This window comes from Tiliqua scincoides, chromosome 9 (genome assembly GCF_035046505.1).
Source record: "Tiliqua scincoides isolate rTilSci1 chromosome 9, rTilSci1.hap2, whole genome shotgun sequence".
Classification (NCBI taxonomy): Eukaryota; Metazoa; Chordata; class Lepidosauria; order Squamata; family Scincidae; genus Tiliqua; species Tiliqua scincoides.
In genome coordinates, this window is record NC_089829.1 from 8,085,548 (window position 1) to 8,103,597 (window position 18,050).

General features: G+C 47.9%; 1 protein-coding gene across 2 annotated transcripts in view; it reads right to left on the minus strand.

Annotated features, from left to right (window-relative positions):
- Window positions 1-18,050, minus strand: part of MMEL1 (membrane metalloendopeptidase like 1) — a 43,723-nt gene that overhangs the window by 15,062 nt on the left and 10,611 nt on the right. For both annotated transcript variants that reach the window (XM_066637509.1, XM_066637510.1), the window contains 11 exons: window positions 14,379-14,540; window positions 11,307-11,387; window positions 9,288-9,383; window positions 6,802-6,920; window positions 4,685-4,750; window positions 4,444-4,578; window positions 3,516-3,605; window positions 2,778-2,914; window positions 1,699-1,792; window positions 742-870; window positions 73-171 (listed from right to left, as the gene is read on the minus strand). In XM_066637509.1, the coding sequence (XP_066493606.1) occupies window positions 73-171; window positions 742-870; window positions 1,699-1,792; window positions 2,778-2,914; window positions 3,516-3,605; window positions 4,444-4,578; window positions 4,685-4,750; window positions 6,802-6,920; window positions 9,288-9,383; window positions 11,307-11,387; window positions 14,379-14,540 (1,208 nt within the window). The remainder of the gene's footprint in view (window positions 1-72; window positions 172-741; window positions 871-1,698; window positions 1,793-2,777; window positions 2,915-3,515; window positions 3,606-4,443; window positions 4,579-4,684; window positions 4,751-6,801; window positions 6,921-9,287; window positions 9,384-11,306; window positions 11,388-14,378; window positions 14,541-18,050) is intronic.

Sequence of the window (18,050 nt, forward strand, 5' to 3'; positions counted from 1 at the left end):
TTTTTAAAGGGGGAGAGGGGAAATCACTCAATCTCCAAAAATGGCCTTCAGCCCACGCTCCATTACTCTGACCTTCTCCCGTGCTTTCCCTTTAGATGTTTCATCCATCCACTGCAATTCGTCCAGCATCTCGATAAACACCTCACGGATTTTTTCAATGAGGTCCCGGACCTAAAATAGAGATGGATGGGAAGGTACAATTCCTGAGCCGTGGCTTAGAATACAATGACAGGCAGTGAATTGTCACAATTAATTGGTCAGAGGCGATGCTGGTAAAAGGGACCCAGTGCAGAAATCAAGGGCTTTCGGGAGATTCTTTCACAGTGCCAGAAAAATCTGTCTGTTTAAAAGCCACTTCCCAGCATTCACTCTTGGATTGCAATTCTGCTAAAAGCTATTGTTGCTCCAGCTTTTCCCCTTTAGGACAGATGAGCAGCAAAAGGTTGATCTCGAGTCATTGGGGGACACTGCAGGGCTCTGCCCCCTTGACAAGGACTCAACTCCTTTATAGCTGAGATCTGCCCCCTTATTGTGGGGCTATGCCCTGCTACCAGATTTTCCTTCCTTTGTTTTTCAAGGCTTGGCAGAACCTCTCTGGTGCCATGGAGCAACTGAGAGCAAAAGTTTCTGATGTACCACCTCCTCTCCTTTAAAAAACAAGAATTAGGTTTGGACACAGTGCCTAGGAAATGAAAAGGTGGCAGAGCTAAGCAACCAGTAAGATGGGGAAAAGTGACATACCATCCTTTTGCTCTTGCCGGCGAACGTCTCCCTGACATACAGTGCCCCGACTGCGTTTTCCATGTTGGTGTTCACATAGCTCACACATTCCCGCCATCTAGCTTCTTCCAACACCGTACCGTAGAGCGCCTTGGAGAAAAATGTGATGTCACTCCTCTCATCATTCTAACCTGTGACTTCAAGGCCAGCCCATCCATGTGGTCAACTGAGGCAGATTGTCAGGGAGTGGGGACCACCGGCCTCCAATCTCTCCCCTACTCTCCTGCCTCTGATTCCCTGGATTTGAAAAGGAAATGGAGCAGAAATGGACCTTTGGGGGAGAAGAGAATGGTGGGCAAGGTCTGAAACGGTACCACTCTCAGTCTTTCCATCTGCACTATGGGTATAAGATTGCAATAGCTATTCTAGTCTAGAGCTATATTCTTAGATATATAGAATATAATTCTATGTTCTATTCACAATAGAAAAGGGAAAGAGATTTCAAAGGAAGGAAGGAAGGAAGGAAGGAAGGAAGGAAGGAAGGAAGGAAGGAAGGAAGGAAGGAATTGGAAGTGTGTGTATATGATTTTAAAAGAAACAAAGAGTGTGTGTGGGGGGGGGGGGAGAGAAAAGAGCCATTCACTGGTCTGCTCTAGGCAGCAAAATGTCATGGGTCAGCCCTCTGCCACCCACAGGAAATCAGTGAACTTTGTTTTGCTTCATGGTGCGGCTATGATTAAATTTCATATAATATTAAATCACATTTATTATATTTGCTTATAAATAGCAGCAGCATCATTGCTCATCTTGTTTCTTTACAGAATGTATGTTTATGGGATAGTACCAGCACCATCGTTTCAAACTGGAGTTGAACGCTCTGCAAGAAATGCAAATTTCTGGGAAAAGCCACTACCCAAACCTATTGGATTGACTGCAAATTAAGTGGGGTGGGGCGGGATGGGGTGGGGGGAGCATTACCTTTTTGTAGCTTGCCCGGGCTTCTTTGAAACGCCGGCTCAAACCACTGATCCGGTCAAGCACCAGTCGCCAAACCAAGTAGTTCTGGATCGTGCTGGGGGTGAAGTCAGTGGAGACGTTAGCAGGGGGACAGGGTCAGTTTCATTTTTTAAAAGAAAACGGACAAACTCACAGGGTGAGGAAGAGCAGATCAACAGCTGGGAAGGGAAGACTTTCAACCAGTCCATTTCCTCCCTGCCTCCCAACCTGACCAATCTTGTTTTACCCAATAAATAAATCCTTCTGGGTCAGCAAACACCAGCAGAATGAATCATTGCAGTCTAACGTACAGCCCAATCCTATGCTTCCCTAGCGCCCAGGGCTACACTAGCACCATAATGGTGACCTCTGGGTCATAATGTATCCTCTGGGGCCAGGGAAGCAGCACCTGGTCTCCTTAGGGCAAGGGAACAAATGTTCCTTTACCCTGTATAGCACCCAGGCGGCCCCAATGAATCTCCTTGGATTTGCACCCACAATTGAGCAGGTACAGAATCAAGGAAGCCCATGCTGGCTTTCCCGGCCTGGGAAGGGGGTCAGGAAACTGCAGCAGGGTCTGCTGCCATCTCCACCCCCCTCCTGGGCACACTCCTTCCCTCTCTCCCCCACTCTCCTCCCACCTAGTTCTGTCACCTTCCTGCCCTCCCTCTTCCCCGAAAAGACCAGCTGCCAGCTGGCAGCCATCTTCACCATTAGGAGTTCTTAATGGTGATCTCTGGGCGCCAACTGGTGCTGGTCTCAACGCTGGTGGTAGGTCTGTTCTGCTGGTGCAAAAATGCCTTACTGGACTTTTGTGACAGCCCAGGCCAACAGTACTAGCAGCGCACCGGCGCCACGGCCCATAGGATAGGGCTCTTAGTTACCCTGCAAAGAACTTCCGGAACCACCAATCTTAACATGGTCACACGCTGAGTACAGGCTTCCGTTGTGTCCTTTTCAGTCCGTTCTGACTTCTTTTTCTAATGGCCCAAAGCAACTGCCCATAGATTTGGTTTCTATATATTTCTTTCGGTTACAGAGCTCTCCTGATATCTCTCTACCTGGCAGAATAGCGGGAGAGGATGGCTTTTAACTCCTGGAGATATGGCACACCGTGCACGACCACTTCCTCATCACGGCTGATCTCAATGTTGACAGACGACATGACACCTTGGATGAAGAGTGTCCAATTAAACTCCTAAAGTAAGGAGAGAAAGAAGGACAAATGCAGAAACAGCCTTGATTCTAGGGAAATACTGGGGGACTCTCATCTTCCTCCCGCTGTGGTCTTCTTGGGACTGTTCTCCTCTAACCTGGCTGAAGGTCTTGTTCCACTACTTCAGTTCCTCCAATTCCAGCCCACTGTCCTACACTGGAGGGATCTTGTGACCAGGGCCAATCTGCCCATGGGACTGAGTGAGACAGTTGCTTTCAGAGATTGATTGCTAGAGGGAATCCACCTGTCTCCATCTGTTTCTTACTCTTCTTCCTTTCTCAAATTCAGGGAGCAGGTAGAGGAGACTGGAGTGGAAGGGAAAGTGTGGAGGAGTAGAGAGGAGTGGGCTAGAGTGCCCACATTCTCTGCTCCTCCCCCCTTTTCTACTTTGCTTCCTTCACCTTTAGGATTCAGAATGTAGCAGAAGGTGAAGGAAAAGCTACAGTGCTTAATGTACTGTTGGGTAGGGGAAATGGTATTTTGTGCACTCTCTCAAGTGCTTGCCTGTGAAAAGTCCCTTGCAGGGTCAGGGCTATGTGGAGAGCATGAGAAGATCTGGATCTCCACCCCAACGTCAACTTACACTCAACTCAAACCTGTCCTGGAGCTCGGCAAGAGTCATTTTGTTGTACAGCAATGTCGCATCATGTCTCTCTTCTACTGGAGTGGTAGCCTAGAAAACAAACAACAACAACAACAAATAGAATTGCAAAAAAGTTTGTATGCCCAAAAAACCATTTGGAAGCTCCTGCTTGGTTGGGACATTCAAGGAATTTGAGAACAGCCAGTAAATAAAGGGAGTGCTGACATAATTTGCAAGATATGTGGGTTTTGGTCTCTGGAGATCCCCAGTTAGGATGTAAGCAACTTCAGAACTGATGGGAGGGAGGAATGAGATCCACACATCCTAGAGAACAGAATTTTAGTAAGAGGCTGGTTAAAAAGTATTTTAAACTCTCTTAGTAAAGGGACAAGATTGTTTTAAGCATCAGAAAGCTTCCTACATGGAGGAGTTCCATAATGAAAGCTGCCTAGGGGTGTCTTGAAGTGCACCCAGTTGGGTCAACACCATGATCATTCCCCGCTCTCCTCAATCGTTTGGTCAATTTAGGCACTCAGTGCCATCCCAGGTGTCTTTTGGCTTGCAGTTGCACTGTCTTATGGATTTGGAGTCAGGTCCCCCAATGTCACGCTGCATCATGGGATTCGTAGTGTCCTTGCTGCCTAGCCATCAAGTCACTCTTCATTTTTCTTGGGCAATGTTGCACAGGGTGACCTTGCAGAATTGCTGAAATGGAGGAAGGTGGGCATAAAATAGAATGCAGTAAGGTGGTCACTGAAAGGATACTTAATGCTCTTCTATGTAAATGTGACAACAATTAAAGTTTCTGCTTGCAGAGAGAACAAGGGGCAGATTTGCTCAGAGTCTGGTGAAATTCAGTATGAATTTTTGACGTGGGATTTGAACCCTTTGGATTGGCCTTTTGGTTTTCCAGAAATACCATACTCACATTGGCAATGTCAGTCTCAAACTCCATAACCTTTCTCATTTCTTCTCGGACCAGGTGGTCATCTTGGGACACATTCATGTCTTCTCTGATCATTTTGGCAACATTGATCATATACTGGAAGTAAGCTTCCCTCACCTGGGCAGAAGGAGAACAAGCAGGGGACATCATCAATTAGTATTTTCTAGCACAACCAGGGAGCTGGTTAAACTGAAAAAGGTTTGACAATGGTATCAAGACATACTTTTTGGTAGTTGCCGTCATTAAAGTAGTAATCTCTAGATGGCATCCCCAAGCCAGGTTGGTCGATCTGGAAGAAAACAATCAGTGGGCAAATTATCTCATGGGAATATCACAACTGAGAGTCCATTACTTTGGGGTAGAGCATGATGCGAGATCATTGACGTTGCCAGTGAAAAGATCTTAGATGGCAGAAGTGTGAAAGGGACCCCCCTGCCTGAATTCTTCACATGCTACTGCTGGTCAGAGTATTAGGCTAGATGGCAAAGACCAGCCCTACAGGAAGCAAGTGAAATGACTGCTTCAGGTGATACATTGTGGGTCAGTTTTCAGGGACAACAGATTTTGCCCAGCCAACACCACGGATGGCCTGAAGAGGAAAGAAGGTGAAATGGCCCTGAGTTACCTTTTTGTTTTCCCTTCCTAATTGATAAGGAAGAAGGGGAGAGTTGGGAAAGCAGAAGGGAACTGGGGGTGTCATTTTGATACAAAAAGGGAGAGGGGACGTAGGGGAGCCATTGGGTCCTCTGTTTCAGGCAGCAAAACATCATGGGTTATAGGTGACCAACAGCATGTCTCCAAATGTATCAGTTTCACATAACACAGCATAAGGAGAGCCTTGCTGGATTCGACCAGTCTGGTCCAGCTTCCTGTATCTCACAGTGGCCCATCGGAGCACATGAATCAATAAGGTCCCTGTATCCTGTAGCCACCCGCTTGCATCTGGCATTCGGAGATAGGTTGCCTCTAAAATCCAGAGCTTGCACACAGTTGTCCTGACCCGTGACGGTATATTCCCTTGGGACTTTTTCATGGCGAGTGACAGCAGCTCAGTGGTGGTGCCTCATACTTTGCAGGTTGGAGGTTCACAGCCCAATCCTGTGCACACTTTTCTGGGAGTAAGCAGCATTGACTCGAATGAGGCTTACTTCGGATTGGGCTGTCAGTCCCCAGCAGCAAGGTTCAGGAAGATCTCTGATCAGTATACTGAGGAGCTGTTTTCAGAACCAACACAGAGGACCAATGATTTGACTCGGCACTGGGTAGTCCCTTTGGAAGGAACCATAGCTCAGTGGTGGATCACATGTGTTGCATGTAGCAGGTCCTCAGGTTCAATTCTTGGACAATGTCTACTAGGTCGGGCTGGGAAAGATCAGCACCTGCTCAATTCCTCTCTGCCTTATACTTTTGCTTGCTAGATCAGGTTCACAGCTTTCATCACAAACTGACCATGTGTTTGGATGTGCAGATTGGTCTTCATATACTGGGTTATTATTATTACTTCATTGAAAAGTCAGATATTAGTAGCTTGAGGAACCCTTGTACTGGAAAGAGCACATGGTACAGTCCCTCCTGGATTGTATCTTTTCTCATGTGCGTTAGGGAATTCTTCTTGCATTCTACTTGAAGATATGTTGGCTTTTTTTTGACACATGGGAAATGGTCCAAACATACTTCTTCCCAACCTGCAGTTTGAAGAGGTATAGCCCTGCCAGGACTGAGCCATGTGCTCTACCTGTAAATTTGAATCAGCCTATATGCACAGGGAAGGAAAAGGTGGCTTGGTCTACAACACTTGGCACATACACTTAGGGCGCAATCCTAACCTATGCTGGAGCAGGCAAGCCAGGACGCTTGCGCTGCATCCAACACGGGTTACTGGCCAGCAGCGGCTCAGCCAGAGGCAAGGGGAAGCTCTTCCCCTTACCCCTGGGTAAGGGCTGCTGGCCCCAATGGGTCTCCTCAGATTTGTGCCACCTCTGGAGGTGGCACAAGTCCGAGGAGAGCGGAGTGGCTTGAAGCACTCCATTCTCCCTGGGGCAGGAGTTGGGATCCGTCATAACCACCAGGTCCCAGCCCCGCTCCGCCCCCGCTCCTTGCGTGCCCACCCCCGGGGCCACCCATCACCTGCCCTCCCCACGCCCAGAACCGCCCCCTCCCACCTCCTCCCCACCCCCCCAACGCCTACCTTCACTGCTTGTGTTGGCGCAGGTGCGGCATAAGTGCCGGTTAGGATTGTGCCTGTAATTACTCTTGCACAAATTTACATAACACAAATGGAAACGAGAGTAATCCTCTGGAGTATGAAAGCAGAGCTCCTTGTAAAAAATGCTTTCTTACATAGATGATGTTTCTGCTGGAATCCCGATCATCATGCCACACAAACATATCAATGAGGACTCGTGTGTTGAATCGAGAACTCAGCAAGGAGAGTTTTTCTTCCATATTCCAGTCTGGCTCTGTGGCAAAAGGTTTTTGGATGAAAGAATGTGTTATTTTCAAAGTTAACACAAAGTTAAAGCAAAGTTAAAGAATGTGTTATTTTCAGCGTTAACTTACAGCACAACCCTAACTTGCGCTGGATCAGGCAGGCCAGCTGACCTGTGCTGTATCCAGCACAAGTTTTGGACTGGCTGAGGCTCACCCAAGGCAAGGGGAAAAATTTCCCTTAACACGGGAGTAGCCCCTATGGGGCTACTCAGGTCTGCGTCACCTCAAGAGGTGGTGCAAATCTGAGCAGCTAGGATCCTGGCCCCACTTCCTGCTCCCCACTCCCTGTCCTCCTGCTCATGGGCCCATCCACTGCCCACCCTCCACCAGCCCCAGAATGCCCCCACCTTCTCCCCACCCTTCCCATGCTACCCCAGACTCTGCCCCAGCCTGGAAAGTCTGGTGCAAACCCACCTGGTTCGGGGCCCGTGGGGATGCTATTGTGTGTACTTGCGCCTGCCTCCTCACCTTGATAGGAAGTGCAAATGTGCTTTACGGCATGTTTGCGACCCTCTCGGGCTGGTACAAGGTACTTGCACCACTCAGCACCAGGTCAGGATCGCGCCCTTAATGTTACTAAACTGATGTAGGGATATTCAAGCCTTCATTCCCCCCCTCCCCCATTTTCTATTTTGCTCCACTGGAGACAACTCAGGCCTATTGCTCTTCATTTCATGACCTCATTTGGAAGGTACCAGTTCATTTAAATCTTTATTCTTTTTTTTTTTTTTAAAGTTAAGAAGAAAAATCCCCTGTTTTCACTTGATTTTCACCTTCATCTCCAGCAGTTGCAAGACGGAGCTACCTTTCGGAAAGTTCCATCCTGATCACTCAAAAAGATGGATGGATGAAGATATTTTGGGGTCCCAAGTTATTCATTCATTCATTCAAAAACATATTTAACCCCACCTTTCTAGCCTGTGGCAATACAAGTTGCCTTGTAATCAAAATAAAAACACAACGAACTCATAAAAACAAACAACTTCTGCTAAATTAAAAGGCAGAAAAAAAACCCACAACTGAGAAATGCAACAGTATCACCTATACAGAACTCTCAACCAGTGTCACTGGGAGGCCAGCGTGTCACCCCCATGCAGGACCTCCTCCCATGAAGTGGGCGGGACAATGCCCCTAGTGGTGGCCAATGGTGATGCACCATTCCACTGCCCCTGCTTGTTTTTTAACTATAACTTTTGATAGAAATTTTTCAACATGGTTCATGTCATTGCATTCTGCATGAAAGTACGCATTGAATGATATATAACATGATGGCATTATTTGAACAGACCATGATTTTAAAAATTTTTGGCCAGTAGTGGTGTGTCGTCCCCCCCGTGTGCATCACCCAATGCAGCACACACCTCCCGTACCTCCCCCTAGCGATGCACTGATTTCCTTGGGACAGCTGAATGTACCTGGGCACACTGGGTTGGGCAATTAATTGATACTAATAATCAATAGGAAGGGTCACCGTTCAGTGAAAGAGCCTTTTTGCTCTGCATGCAAAATTTCCAGGTTCAAGTGCTGGCATCACCAAGCAGGGTTAGGGAAAGTCCCTTATCTGAAACGCTGAAGAGATGGTGCCAGTAAGTGCTGACAGTACTGAGCTAGATAGACCAAGGGCCTATCAGCAGAAGGCTTCTGTTGCCAGTCAGCTGATAATACTGAGCTAGAATGATTATCTGGGTAGAAAGCAGCTTCATACGCTCATCCATGTTCAAATCAATTCATCTCTATTTACCCTGCACATGCCCGATCTTGTCTGATCTCGGAAGCTAAGCAGGGTCAGGCCTGGTTACTACTTGGATGGGAGACTGCCTGGGAATACTGGGTGCTGTAGGCTTATACCATAGTCTTTTGAGACTGAAGGTTGCCAACCATATTTGAGTGCTATCTTTTCAGAAACAGGCAGAGGGCGTAAGTGAATCAAATTCATGCACAGTTCCAAGCTGGGTAGCCTTTGTTAGGGCCATCCCAAAAATAGTCATCCAACAAATGATCAAACAGCTAGCTTTGGAGTCCAACAGGGCATCAGTCAGTTAGCAAGCAAAAGAGCAGGGTAGAAAAGAGGGGATGATAGAGGCGCCCCAACATCTTGAAGCATATAGAACCCAAAGGTGGAGTTGAGTAGATTCCTTGCAGACTTGAATCAGTCTCTGAAAGGTGACAGTTGAGTACAAGATGCTGCTGGCCTTCCTGCAGTCCCATCTCGCCTGGTTGTAGGCCCTGCCTCACCGCCACTCCCTGCCCCATCACCACCCAAGTTGTCTCTTGCACTCCACCCCTCCCTTCTGGCTTTAACTGACTTTTGTTCTTGGAGGAATCCTCTACATTACCCTGAGTGATATTCCAGTCTAGGGAAGCCACAGGCCATTCTCCGATCACGTGCAAGACCTCTAGCAGGGGCAACGAGTCACATTGTTCTATAAAACCTTGGAGGGGCACAGAAAAGAAGGGAAAATGAATGAGCAAGAGATTGGACACCTACAATTCGGTACAGAAATTCATTGTGTTCTTTAGCAAGAGTCCAAGTTCTCAGTGGCTGGACAGATGAAGCTACCTTAGAGCTTATCCCGAATGAGTCCATTAAACCATCTAACTCAGGTTGTCAGACCTGATTGAAGCTATTACCCGAGATTTGTTTTTTTCCCCCAGCATGATTTAATGTTGTAAATTCCTGGCATGGCCAGCTCTAAGCCAACTGGACCAATTGCTCCCCAATGGGCCCTGAGCCTAAGAGCCCCCCGTATTAGGGTCATCTACTCTAGTCTTGTCAAATACACACATTGATTACACACATTGCAATGGACATTTTGATTTTCTTTCTGAACAAAAAAACACTAATAATTTTACGAAATCATATCACTCACTAAAACAAGTGCTTTTGTAACTATTTGCTCTTACATTTTGTTTGTTTACTTGCAGGCTTCCATGGATACAAAGTTATATTAAAATGTACTTAGATCCATTTGGTCCATTAACTTACATCCATTTTTTAAGTGCACATTTTGATTGTATTCCATTCTACCACAGGGATATAAATTGTATGTACTTTTATCTCTAAGGGCGCAATCCTAACCAACTTTCCAGCACTGGCATAGCTGTGCCAGTGGGGTTCGTGCTGCATCCTGCAGTTAGGGGGCACTCATGGAGGCCTCCTCAAGGTAAGGCAATGTTTTCCCTCTTACCTTGGAGTTGCATTGTTGCTGGAAAGTTGATTAGGATAGCAGCCTAAGATTCCACAGACCTTGGCTATGAACCTGGAGCCCTACCAACAATGTTTCCAACTGGAACCCACAGTTCCTAAGGCCAGCCATGAACCCTAGAGGCCTTTCCAAATCTCCAGGCTTTTGCTTCCAGAGTGATAACTTCCTTCAGATTCCAGGCCAATCCTGGATGGCTGGCAACCTTATTTCTAGTTCATGGTTGTCTACTTTAACAGGACTATTCTTCAGGTAATAGGGCTGTAGCTCACTGTTAGGGCTTCAGCCTTATATACAGAAGGTTCTAGGTTTAAATTGCTGGTAAAGGCCTGCCTAAAGCCTTGAAAGGTCTGTGTCAATCAATGCAGGGGAAATGGATAGAACAGTGGTATGATCTGTACCAAAGCCTACTGAGATGGATGGACCAAGGGCCTGATTCAGTCAAGGCAGCTTTGCACAAATGCATGAGTGCAGAGATCTATTGGGATTCAGAAACTCCTCTTCCTGAGTTTCTGAATCCCAACATATATCCCCAGGGTTAAGAGATGCAATGCAAGGCCGGCCCACCCATGAGGTCAACTGAAGCAGGCACCTCAGGCAGCAGATGGATGGGAGGCACCCATCCCTGTCCATCTCCTTGCCACTGCTACTGCTGTTCCCACTCCCTGAACAGGAAGAGGAGGCTAAGAGGAAATGTGGGAGTGCTGAACTAGAACACTGGATAGTGGATGAAGCAGAGGCTGGCACGTCATCAGATAAAGGGGGCAGCATTTTGGCATGCGGCCTGAGGTGTCAAGAGTTACTAGGCTAGCCTTGAATCCTGACTTTTCTGTCTGAAACCTGAGAGTTTTTTTCCCCTGTGCAGAGGAGATCCTGGTTGTTCTTGGCTCACTTGCTGAAGTTTTGCTTAGGCAGACGTCTCTTTCGTCTGAGCGACATAGTCCTCCCTTTCGCTCTTCCCCAAATGCACCGTCATTTAGTGTGGCAAAGCCAACACCTCCCGAGCCCATCTGTGGATACCACATGGCAGTGGCAAGCCTGCCATCAGCCCTGGAACAGAAGACCCCAATCCTTCCCCAGCTTTCATGACCCCAGCACGACAAGCCCTCTGCCACAGGGCGGAGGAGCAATTCAAGAGAAACGGGAACTCACTCTCATTCATACAGGATCTATAGAGCATTTTTGCCTTCTGGAAGGCTTCCCGATCTTCTGGCTCTGGGGTCTCCAGCACACCTGGAGGTGGAAAAGATCACAGCATCAGCACTTGCAAATCTATGGCTGCCGCATGCCAGCAACCCTTGGCAGGAATGTCATGGGGCTATTTCATCCCCTCTTGGTGTTCGTTGGACCTGAGGGCAGTGAAATAACTGGTTAACTTGACCACATGTAAAAAGGAGGAGAGAGGAGGTGTATCTTTAAATGTAGTCCTAAAGAAGAGGGAATCTTAGCAATCACAACTTCTCATTCCTGCATGACAAGCTGCCCCCCCCCCCCCTGAAAATCTCCTCTGTTGCAAACTATGGAGTTATGGAGCATGATTTTGGAACACTGTTGCTTTAAGACAGTGGTGTCTAAACTTTTAGGCCAGAGGGCCACATCAAATATCTGGCATGGCGTCAAGGGCTGAAAATATAAATACATTTTAAATATAAAATTTAAATAAATTTATTAGAAAGCCTCAGAAAGCCTAAGGCCTTTGACGGCTCAAAAACGTTACTTCTGGTTTTTTAGGAAAACCAGGAAGTGATGTTTTTAGGCCTTAAGAAGGCATTCAGAGGGGGGGCAAATGGCCTCCCTGGCCCTCCGAACACCCTCCAGATGCTCTGGTCATATTCGGTTGAGCAGGTCGGAGGCTTGCAAGACCAGAGGCTTGCCGCAAGCCAGATAGAGGCTTGTCGCAGGTTGTATCTGGCCCCTGGGCCGGGGTTTGGAGACCCCTGCTTTAAGACATGCACATCTCTCTTCCCATCTTTCTGCTTTCCACCAAAAAAAAATAATTCTTTTAAACCAGTTTTTGGCCTCTCTCTCTCTCTCTCTCTCTCTCTCTCTGTTGCCTGTGGCTTTGAAAGTAATTTATCTGTGTCTCTTGCTCCCTTAATAATTACATGCTAGCCATATACATGATATTCATATTGTGGAAAGAAAAATCCCTGCCCTAAGGGGCTTACAATCTAGATCAGGGTTGCTCAAACCCTGGCCTGGGGGCCAGATTCAGGGTTTGGGCAGATCCATCCGCCCTGTGAGCGGACTTTTTGCTTCCATCCGGGCACCAAAGTCCTCCTTATTTGGAGGACAGCAACATTCTAGGCAGTCACGACTGCCTGGATGTCCTGTCGCGTGGCCTTCTGGGACACCAGGCAGCAGACGAAACTGCCCAGAACGTTCCTGTCTTCTGAACAAGGTCTTCCATGGTACCCAGAGGGAATGTTTGGATGTGGTCTAGACAGGGAATGCATTCCCAGCGCATAGTGGTTGCAAGTTTGAGCGCCACTGATCTAGATATTGACACAAGGGAGACAACAGGGAAGGAAAGAGGAGCACTCCAATGGGCAGGAGAGCCAGAGGTGCTCACTGTGGCTGGAGTTGACACATACACACACCCCTCTGGCAACAAAAGCTTGACAAGCTGGGTACACCCTCTCTCTTGGCAGCTGATGCTCATAGAACCAATGAGTTGAAACTATAGGGAAGTAGATTTACATTAGGCATGCAGAAGAATGTTCTGACTATGAGATACCCAACACTGGAACAGACTTCATGCAATTGTGAACTCTCCTTCACTGGAGATTTTCAAACGGAGGCTAAGTAGCCCATGTGTCACTACTCATAAGGCAGTTGCCTGTCCTGGGAAGGGGGCTGGACTAGATGATCTCCAAATTCCATTTCAGCTCTAACAATCTGTGTTTCATTTACAAGTTCATATGAAGTGAAATTAACTCTAAGTCAGCCATCTCTAAATCTTAAGCCTGGCTGGAGGAGGGCAGAAGTAGGTATTGTCCAAGCACATTGGGGCAGCGCGCAAGGACTTGGAGATGAAGGATAATATGGGCAACGAAAGGAGCTGCAAAGAAAGGAGATGTCAGGTTTGGGCTACCAGCAGCAGAGCTTCTGCTGAAAGGATGATTGGAAGCAGGGTTGGGATGGAGTGCAGATTCCACAACAGACCTTAGGAAGCGGGCTGGATAAATGTGGCACAGAAGGGTCAGTCCAGGAGCTGGGCGAGTCCCAGGGCAGGATCCAAGCGGAGGAATCCATCTGAAGGCAGCCGGAGCAGGAAGCAGCAAGCAGAAAGGCAAGCAATGGAGCTGAAAGACTCGGAGGAAAGCCAGGCAAAGACACTGGAGAGAGGCTGCTGCTCACACACAGACCCAGGTCCACAACTGGAAACATTTATAGCCAAGCCAGGTCAGAGGGAACCAATGAATGACTTGCGGGTGGAGCCATACTAGACGGAAAGAAAAGTGGATTGGCTAGGAGCAGTGGCATCACTAGGGTTTGTGCTACCCGGTGCAGGAGGCTAGAGAGTCACCCCCTGATGGACCTCCTTCCCATGCAGAGAGAGAGATGAAGGAAGGAAGGAAGGAAGGACAAAAGAGATGGACAGATAGAGTGGAAGGGAGGGATAGATATAGCAGAAGGAAAAGAGTGATAGAGTGGGATGGATGGATGGATGGATGGATGGATAGATAGATAGAAGATAGAAGGTAGGTAGTAGGTAGAAGATAGATGGAAGATGGAAGATAGAAGGTAGGTAGTAGGTAGAAGATAGATGGAAGATAGAAGGTAGGTAGTAGGTAGAAGATAGATGGAAGATAGAAGGTAGGTAGTAGGTGGAAGATAGATGGAAGATGGAAGATAGATAATAGATAGATGATAGATAGATAGATAGAATTATTAGAAAACAAGATTTTGGCCAGTAGTGGTGACCCCACTCCCCCATGACCAGCCTGCACTCCCCACACGGCCCTAGTGATACCACTGGCTAGGAGAAATAACGCACAAAGGGGAATACAACAAGGTGTAATGCAAGAGGGTGCTTGATTGACAGCAGAAGCCTAGGCATGTCTACTCAGAAGTAAGTCCCATTGTGTTCAGCAGGGCTTAATCCCAGGGAAGTGTGCCTAGAATTGCAGTCTGCATCTTGGCAGATTCAGGTCTTCTATGGGCAGGGGCATGCAGAATGGGAATGGGTTTAACAACATAAAACACGTCCCCGAGCCTCACCTTTGAGAATAATCTCCAGTTCATCCCGCAGCGTGTCAAAGATGCTGTATCTGGAGCTAGTCTCTGGGATGACGTGCCGGCTTAGCCAGCCTCCACAGGCATATTGATAGAAGTTCTGACAAGGTTCTGCGGTTGGGTCCATGTTCTGGATGATTCTGGCAGCTGCAGGTCAAGGGAACACAGAAGCTGATGAGTGCAGTGGCTCAGAGGAGTGGCATATGAGGGGGGGCCAGGAGGGCTTTCCCGGCCCCAGTTGCCAGGCTGCAGGGGGGTGTCCAAGAGGCAGTGGCATAGCTATAGGGGTGCAAAGCAATAGGTTTTGCAGGAAGCTTCACTGCAGCGTGCAAATGGCCTCTCCCTCTCCCCTTCGAAACCTTTCCAGCAGTGGGAACAAAACAGAGGCAGCTCCATTTTGCTCCCACTACCCGGAGCAGCTCTGAAGAGGAGGGGAGGGTCTACTTGCACACCATGGTGAGGCTCCCTGCAAAGCCTAGTATTTTGCACCCCCTTTAGCTACGTCACTGCCCATCGGTTGCCCCAAAATGCTTAAACATTTTTTCCAAAGAGAAAATTTTATTTCTTTTAAAATTAATTTTCAATTGTTCATTGGTATGTAAAGTTATACGCACAGGTCAAGAAAAGGAAATGTTCACTGTCTGCGCTTCTTCTCTGGTCATGATTACTATTCATTTCATGTCATGAAAATTTTGCTGTATTAATATTACGATGGCTGAAAATAATTTGGTCATGGGCATGCCAAAAATTTAGAGCCTTGGATGCCAAATAACCTTGGTGTGGCACTAGAGAGAGAATGTCGTGAGAATGGATGATGGCCGGATCCCAAAGGATCTCCTCTATGGAGAACTCGTGCAAGGAAAGTGCCCTACAGGTAAACCACAGCTGCGATACAAGGACATCTGCAAGAGGGATCTGAAGGCCTTAGGAGTGGACCTCAACAGGTGGGAAACCCTGGCCTCTGAGCGGCCCGCTTGGAGGCAGGCTATGCAGCATGACCTTTCCCAGTTTGAAGAGACACTTGGCCAACAGACTGAGGCAAAGAAGGAAGGTCCTTAGCCAGGGAGACAGACCAGGGACAGACTGCACTTGCTCCCAGTGTGGAAGGGATTGTCACTCCCGAATTGGCCTTTTCAGCCACGCTAGACGGTGTGCCAGAACCACCATTCAGAGCACGATACCATAGTCTTTCGAGACTGAAGGTTGCCAACAAAATAAAAAAAAGCTCGGGACAGAGCTATGCATCATGACTGGGCTGGTTCAACACATGAGCTTACTAGGGCAGCAACCCTGAGCACACTTTCCTGAAAGTAAGGCCCAGTGGTACTTAGGGTCCAATCTTAAAGATGCTTGTGCCAGCGCTGAGCTCCAGCGCCGGCACTGGGTGTCACAAATATGCCATAAGGCACATCTGAGGCATCTGGAGAGGAGGGGCTGCCAGTGCTGGACCAGTGCCAGTTAATGCGATGTGGAGGGCTGGCCAGCACCCCAGCAGTACTGGCCAGCAGTATTTTTTGGGGTGGGGGAAGGAACTGGAGCAGGAGGGGGGATGAGACCAACAGAGTTCTACTTTGCCAGATCCTGAACCGACATGGAATCTCTCAAGTCTGTGCCAGCAAAATAGAAGCCCCATTGAGAAGCCCCATTCTCAAGCCCTTGAGAAGCCCCATTCCCCTACCCCTGAGGTGACCTCTGGTGGCCTTGGCGGTGTTTCTGTGACTCCCTACCACAATATATCTCAAATTGTGGGTTGGGACCCACTAGGTAGATCACAAGCCAATTTCAGGGGGTCCGCATTCATTTGAATGTGCATTTTATTTTTAATATATTAGACGACGCTATCCTGGTGTGTGACTGCATTTGGGGAAATATTGCAGATCTATGCTTTTAAGAAGCTATTATGCATGTGCTTTTGAGAGTCAATGGGTAAGTGTGGATCCTTACTCCTGGGTAAGTGTGGATCAGATTGCAGCCTTCGGAATGTTTGGGGAATTTTTTTTCTTAAACAGATCAGCAACTGCTTGGGAGGATTAGGAGGTTCTTCTTTATTTTAAATAAATTTTTAAACTTATTGTAAACTTTACTTACTTAAATTTGATTTTGTTGCATGGGAGCTGTTAAAAATGTTCCTGCTGGATGATGTCACTTCCAGCCATGACATCACTTCCCAGGTTAATGACATCACTTCCCAACAGTGGGTTCCAACAGATTGTCATTCTAAAAAGTTGGTCCCAGTGCTAAAAAATTTGAGAACGACTGCCCTACCAGGTAGCTTCTTGTGTTGTTCTAAGCCTCTTTTGAAGCTATTTTGCCCTTTGAGAACAAAATAACCAATTTTGGTAGTTCCCCTATCTCAGGGGTCGGCAACCTTAAACACTCAGCCATTTGGACCCGTTTTCCAGAGGAAAAAAAAAACCTCAGGAGCCACAAAACCCTTTTGACATCTAAAATGAAGATAATACTGCATATATAGTTTTTTTTTTTTTACCTTTATGCTCTTATAGGTCCCATTTTTATAATGTAGCTCCCTCGTATAGCTTTTAGTTAGTTTTGTCATACAGTCTTGTCCTGTGTTTTGCCTGATTCCAAGGCCATTCTCTGCCTGGAGAATTATGCCCACTTTAAGCAAATTAGCTCCCCTTCTTTCCCCCAACAAGTGACCCTGGTTCTGCCCTGCACTCCTGCTGGACCCCACTTCCAGGGTAGCTTGCCTGTTCAACCTGCAGAGGTCCTCTCTCCTGCCAGCAGCCTCCCGCCACTACAGCAGACCCTTGGTCCTCAGCAGGTCTTGGGCACAGCAGCCACACTTCAAACTCCAGTGTCTCCAGCAGTCCTTTAGTCACAAAGTCAGTCAGAGTATCCAGGGCAGAGTCCAAAATCACTAAGCCAAGTCACAGTCCAAGGTCAGATTCCAAAGTAAGTCAGTCAAATCAGTCAGAGTATCCAAGCCAAAATCAATAAGCCCCATCAGCCTCCTCTCCAACCTGCACTCCTTCTCCAAACCACACCCCTGTTCCTGCCTCAGGTACTCCTTCTATCCCTGAGGGCCCTATTGCCTTCAAGTGGCTGCAGCTGTGCAGCACACTCTGCTGGATGCCCAGGCCTTACCCTTAAAGGGGCCACTGCTGACACCACATCTACCTCCTCACCAGATCTTCCAGGATTCCAATACATATGGCGGTTATGACATCTGCTTATCTTACATGGATACTAAAGAACTCCCCCCCACCTTCCAGAGGCACCCTGCAGGAAGGAAGAAAGGACACAGACTCCAGAGGTGGGGAAGAGAAGAAACGGGGGGGGGGGGCAGCCACAGGCCAGCTTCTGCCCTGCCTGCCAGCCTGCCCTCCCTCCCTCAGGCTGCAACCCTCTCCACACTATCCTGGGAGTAAGCCCCATTGACTACAATGGGACTTCTGAGCAGACAAGTTGGTTGGAGCTCTCAGGCTGCAGTCCTCTCCACACTTTCCTGGGAGGAAGCCTCACTGACTACTTGTGAGTAGACCTGCATAGGAAGGGGCTGAGGCTGCCTTCACCTTCCTGGGAGGAAGCCCCACTGACTACAGCAGGGCTTACTTGTGAGTAGACCTGCACAGGAGGAGGCTGAGGCTACAGCCCTTCACACCTTCCTGGGTGTAGCCCAGGGACTACATCGGG